This window comes from Arachis duranensis, chromosome 10 (genome assembly GCF_000817695.3).
Source record: "Arachis duranensis cultivar V14167 chromosome 10, aradu.V14167.gnm2.J7QH, whole genome shotgun sequence".
NCBI lineage: Eukaryota > Viridiplantae > Streptophyta > Magnoliopsida > Fabales > Fabaceae > Arachis > Arachis duranensis.
In genome coordinates, this window is record NC_029781.3 from 12,143,005 (window position 1) to 12,149,347 (window position 6,343).

At 34.9% G+C, this 6,343-nt stretch overlaps 1 protein-coding gene across 1 annotated transcript in view; it reads left to right on the forward strand.

Annotated features, from left to right (window-relative positions):
* LOC107469122 (probable LRR receptor-like serine/threonine-protein kinase At5g10290) overlaps positions 1 to 5,914 on the forward strand; it is a 6,220-nt gene extending 306 nt beyond the window's left edge. The window contains 10 exon segments of the mRNA XM_052255806.1: positions 137 to 274; positions 1,023 to 1,155; positions 1,319 to 1,390; positions 1,890 to 2,033; positions 2,143 to 2,214; positions 2,300 to 2,365; positions 2,784 to 3,043; positions 3,397 to 3,738; positions 4,164 to 4,558; positions 5,325 to 5,914. Coding sequence (XP_052111766.1) covers positions 190 to 274; positions 1,023 to 1,155; positions 1,319 to 1,390; positions 1,890 to 2,033; positions 2,143 to 2,214; positions 2,300 to 2,365; positions 2,784 to 3,043; positions 3,397 to 3,738; positions 4,164 to 4,558; positions 5,325 to 5,639 — 1,884 coding nt within the window. The 5' untranslated portion in view covers positions 137 to 189 and the 3' untranslated portion in view covers positions 5,640 to 5,914.
* Positions 5,915 to 6,343: the final 429 nt, after the last annotated feature.

The window sequence follows — 6,343 nt, forward strand, 5'->3', positions numbered from 1 at the left end:
GAGTTTTTTTTTTTTTTTTTTTTTTTCTTTGGAGGTTCATGACTTTGGCATTTTGGTTCATATCTTTATGTGGCGTTTGTCTTTATTGTTTTAATTTAATTGTTTCATCTTAATGGTTTGATATTCTGCATTGCAGAGTTGAAGGTTGTTCGTTATGCTGATTGATTATCATGCACATGGTGCAAGTGGATGATACAAGTAGAAATGGATTTCATAGTATTGTTTTTGCTATTGGCTACACTATGTTCTTCAGAGCTTGAAAATAATTCACAAGGTACAATCTTGTATTCATCTTACGAGACAAATATTGAGAAGCATGGGAACTATGTAACATTTAAGTCAAATTGTAATAATCTTGTTTCCTTTTGTTCTTGTTTCCATGGCCAATTTCGGATTTCAGCTTTAATGTGGATAACAATTGAGGTTTCATAAGAAATTAGATTCAATGTTAACTTTTAGTTCCCTCTGTCACTGGAATCAAAATCGGCTTTTAGGGTTAGGAGGAAGTTGGCTGCGCTAGTGTGATAGAGGATAGGGAGAATTTCAGAGTGAGAAGTTGAGTCACATTTGACATAAAAACCCCAAAGACTAATATTGCTATTTTCTATTGTAGTAATAATTGTGCTATTTGGCTCATTATACATGTTAGAGCTATAATTTTTTCTACGCACCTTCTTTTTTCACTTAGTCATATCTTCTGGTAGTATGATTGCTTGTTTCGTTTGAACTGCTGGCAATCTTTATGTGACGTTTGTCTTATATGAATGATCATTATGCCAATTGTAGAATAACCATTTTCGTTGATTATAAAACTTTGGAATTCTGGTCATTTACTTATTGAGAAAGAACATGTTTCAGAAATTTGAAAAGAAGCCGCTAATTTTGTATATGGGATATACATAGAAAATGTTATGAATCTTAGACATAATTGCCTTTTTGTTTTTTGTGAAACTTGCAAGTGTTGATGACTTCTAGATTTAGTTGCAATAGCTGTATGAATTATGATGATCCTGTTCTTTCAGAGGAAGCCCTATATGCATTGAAGTTATCATTGAATGCTTCAAAAAATCAGCTTACTAACTGGAATAGAGACCAAGTCAGCCCGTGCACTTGGTCTAATGTTTACTGTGACCCAAGTGGCAATATTTATCAAGTGTAAGATATTCTTAACGCAAATCTCTCTCGATTATTTTCTTTTAAATATTTGATGTGCGGAATAGGTCGATGGACGTCTTTGTTACTGTAAGACTATCCATGCCGCATTTTTATATATTGAATATTTATGTGCTGGATAATTATATAAATTAGTTTGTTGCAGTTCACTAGCATTTATGGGATTTACAGGATACTTGACACCAAGAATAGGAGCATTAAAAGGTCTTCAAACTCTGTAAGTCTTTATAAATGAAATATTCACACATGGGTAAAATTTTATAGAAACTTTGCAACTGAATTTTACTTCCCTTCACTTGCCCACATTTTATTTGCTAGTCGTATCTTTCTTGGTCTTTTGCACGAGTATTATAATCTGAACTGTGAAAGCATCTAAATTCTCGGTGCACGTTTATCTCAGGATTAAATTTTAGACAATGAATATAGAAATATGTGTCACATGTGTCGTCCTTTGCTTGCTTTCTCCCCTGCTCTCTATGTGTTTCTATGGGACTGTGAATGTGTGGTGATTTGGATAGTCATTTGATATTTTTCCAGAAATGTATTTTCTTTTAATGTGAGCCATGCATGTGCATCTTTGTATTGTAATCTGGTTATATTTTGAAAAGTCATTTGTTGCTTTTCCAAACTGTATTTAGTATTTACTCCTACTATGAACCTCACAATCAAGATTTAAAATGTAACAAATGGCTTATGTCTGTATTCTATGCATATAGTGTTCTAAATGGGAATGGCATCACTGGAGGTATACCAAAAGAATTAGGAAACCTTACAAGATTAGTCAGATTGGATCTGCAAAACAACAGATTAACCGGTGAAATACCCTCTTCCCTTGGTAACCTTAAAAAGCTTCAGTTCTTGTAAGTATGGAAATCTGTTTCCAAGTTCTACAGATATATAGTGATTAATAGCATTTGTTTTCCATTGTTAACCTTTTTTGAATGCATCTATTTTTTGTCTTGCAATCAGAACATTGAGTCAAAACAACCTCAACGGATCTATTCCTGAATCATTAGCCAATCTTCCAAGCCTGATCAATGTGTATGTAATATTTTCTTAGATGCAGGCATAAAACTTTCAGTATCACTTTATGATCTGATTGATTTTTTGAATTTCTGTTTTGCAGTCTTCTAGATTCAAATGATCTCAGTGGTCAGATTCCAGAAGGCTTATTCAATGTTTCTAAATACAAGTATGTATGATAATCAACAGTTACTTGAGACATTTAAACCATAGTTGAAAGCTACCGTTCTTTCCCTGACTCAAAGATCATAGGTAGTCACAATGTCCAAAAGAATCCGACACAAGATGCCATATGAAATAGGCATACTGAATGAGCAGGGAAATTGATGACATTTTAGTTAATTTAAGAAAGATACTCTGTATTATAGCAATCAAGAAATTAAACTTGTAAAAAGGCACCTCTGTTGTTGTCCTTGAATTATTTGCGTCTGTCAGGGTGCTCCTGCTGTGAGAAGTGAGAGTGTTGTGTTGGAATGGCCACTCTTGTATATTCAAATTTCGATCCATGCACTGTTTTTGCTTGTTAATAGCGGAATTAATTTAACTTTTTAATACGTTCCACTTTGTTTCTGTGTTCCATGTTGCAGTTTCACTGGAAATAAGTTGAACTGTGGCATGAATTATCGTAAACTTTGTGCCTATGATATTGCAGACCAAGGTTACTTGTTTGAAATATTTGCTGATCCTTTTCTATTTTTGAAGGCTATTTAGTATTTACCTCACCCACCCCTGCTACACACTGTATTCTGAAGAATAGTTTTAGGTTTAGTTGTTCTTATTTGTCTTGGTGGTCTACTGTTCTTCTGGCGCAAGAGCTACAAGCGTGATGTTTACGTAGATGTTGCAGGTTCGAGTTCTGTTTATACTCTTTGCAATTTTTTTTGTTAAGCTTTTCCTACATTTTGGTCGACTAGGGCAAGATTCAGTTAAATCTCGATAATCTACGGATTAAACCTTCTAGTACTGCTTTCATTGTGAAATCATGTTGAAATAATGCTATATAATATATATTATGTTAATTTTCATACAAGGATGTTTTCAACATAGAAAAGAAGAACAAGAGGAAAAGTTATCTTTTAAGAGATGAAAAATTTAAATAGAAAGAAAAAGAGAATTCAGGAAACTGAAGCTTTTAATGTAGAGTGTAATAACAATATGAAATTAATTAATGTAAATTACCTATCTCCCTTGCTTTTCCAGGTGAAGTTGATGGGCGAATTGCATTTGGTCAGCTGAAAAGATTTGCTTGGAGAGAACTGCAAATAGCTACAGACAACTTTAGTGAGAGAAATGTTTTAGGACAGGGAGGCTTTGGGAAGGTTTATAAAGGTGTTCTACCCGATGGCACAAAAATTGCTGTTAAAAGGTTAACCGATTATGAAAGTCCTGGTGGAGATGCTGCTTTCCAGCGTGAAGTTGAGATGATAAGTGTAGCTGTCCATAGGAACTTGTTACGGCTGATTGGGTTCTGTACGACTCCAACGGAGCGCCTATTAGTCTATCCCTTCATGCAGAACCTAAGTGTTGCCTATCGTCTTCGAGGTATTTAACCATCAACTTATATGGCACGAGCAGTCCTGCTAGTTATAAATCAAATTGGCTTTGCGAGAGTAATATTTTTATTTATTTTTATAACTGTGATTGCACAGGTTCTTCGTATAGTTGAAGAGTTGCCTCCATTTTGCATCCTTATTTTGTTTCATTCCTATAGCTATTTAACATTCCAGAGTATAATTATCATCATCATAACAGAGGCTTAGGGAAATAAAACACAAAAGAGAAAGATGAAGTTGATCTATATAATCAATAGAACTGTCATAATGTAGGCTTACCCAATTTCAAATGTCCACTAGTTAGCATAAAAAATTCTGTATCCTGCTCCGCCAAATTTAAATTTATATTGATAACATAGAACTGTATATTGTTGTTTATGCTGGCTCTAAAACTTGGGTCATTTATTTATGAAGAACTTAAACCTGGGGAGGCTGTTTTGGATTGGCCTACGAGAAAAAAAGTGGCTCTGGGAACAGCCCGAGGCCTAGAATATCTTCATGAGCAATGCAATCCTAAGATTATCCATCGGGATGTGAAGGCAGCTAATGTATTACTGGATGGAGACTTCGAGGCAGTTGTAGGAGACTTCGGTTTAGCAAAGTTAGTTGACGTTCGAAGGACTAATGTGACAACTCAAGTTCGTGGGACCATGGGCCACATAGCTCCTGAATACTTGTCCACTGGAAAATCTTCAGAAAAGACTGATGTCTTCGGATATGGAATAATGCTTCTAGAGCTTGTTACAGGTCAACGTGCAATTGACTTTTCACGTTTGGAAGAGGAAGACGATGTGCTGTTGCTTGACCATGTAAGACAACCTCCTTTTATCCTAACCTTTTTGTCTGCTCCCCATGTGTGTCAGCTTGTTTTTTAAATGTAGGAACATGCTCTGAACTTTGCTTCGATGCCTTGATGATTTCCGGTTTGGCATTTTATTTTATCAATACACATTGTGAGTATGATTGTATATGGTAAATTACAGTGATCTCCCTTAAAGTTAAGTGACACTAGACTCAGCACCCTTTTATCTATCATATTTACACCTACCACTCTCAAATCTTATGCTTGTAGTGGAGATCAGTTTCATATATTACAAAATTTAGGAATATAAGGGTATTAAGTATGGTCTTTTTAAACCCCGGGGAAGTTAGTGTTTGCTTTTGTCCATAATAACTTATTGTTTAAAGTGTACGTTTTGGTTTCAAATGCCCTTACCTTGATCGACTAAAGCTAGGGAACCAATTTTTTTCAGCCAACATTAGCTAATTTTTTTAAGATTATTTTGTTTATCTTAAATTCTAAACCCTATGTCAAATCCTTAACTCTAAATTTTAAATTATAAATCCTAAATGCTAATCCTCCAAAAAATGAAAATTTTTATAATTAAAAAAAGAAAAGTTGGCTAATATTAGCCACTCAAAGTTGGTTCCTTATACTTTCTCACCTTGATCATATTGATAATTGATAATGAATGGTGAATGGTGAATGGTGAACTAATAATAAGAGACGTGGAGCTTGTGCAATTCAGTTTGTGCTTTTTGGTTACTGTTTTTGCCATATTTGTGATGTTGAAGGTTAAGAAACTTGAACGGGAGAAAAGACTAGATGCTATTGTTGATCGCAACCTGAAACAAAATTACAAAATAGAAGAAGTTGAAATGATTGTTCAAGTTGCATTACTCTGCACACAAGCATCACCAGAGGACCGACCAGCAATGTCGGAGGTCGTGAGAATGTTGGACGGAGAAGGACTGGCCGAAAGGTGGGAGGAATGGCAACACGTAGAGGTCAACCGGAGGCAGGATTACGAGAGACTGCAAAGAAGATTGGGGTGGGGAGAAGATTCAATAAATAACCAAGATGCCATTGAGTTGTCTGGTGGAAGATGATACGATCAATGAGGTCATCAGTGTCTTTGTAGAACAAAAAATTTCTGTTATTAGAGTATCCAAATTACAATCACACGTCATAAAATGTTGACAGCTGTGGTTGAAAAACATGAGCCAAACCCAAAAAATTTGGGGAACAAACTCTGTAGTCTGTTTTAGTGAATTACAGAAATTCTTCCATGTAATTCCTTAAAGTAGTTCATGTGCATAGAGCAAACCCTTGTGAGAATACATGAGACTTTTCAACCAAAGCTATGAACATGACATTTTGGATCTTTCTTTTCCTTTTCTAAGCCGTGATTACAGGTTTTGCAGTTTGTTTAAATAATGCATGGATGTGTGAAACTGAGCAGGTACTCCTCAATAGCTCGAAAACCCAGTTTTAGGAAACCGAGAAATCGAGGCCCCGTTTTTTTCTGAATTTTCAGTTACAAGAATTTTATGTTGTCTTATGGTAATCATTAAGGGCACAAGATAAAGTTTTAACGTAGATAATCAAAGTGTACTTCATAACCTTTAAATTTCTCTTCATAAGGCTAGAAGCAACCGTTAAGATAAGCTGAGTTTATGAATTTGTAATGCAAGCTTTAAATTTCTCTTCATAAGGCTAGAAGCAACCGTTAAGATAAGCTGAGTGTATGAATTTGTAATGCAAGCATGATTTTGTAGTTAAGCTCATATATTGAATTTATGAATTTGTAATG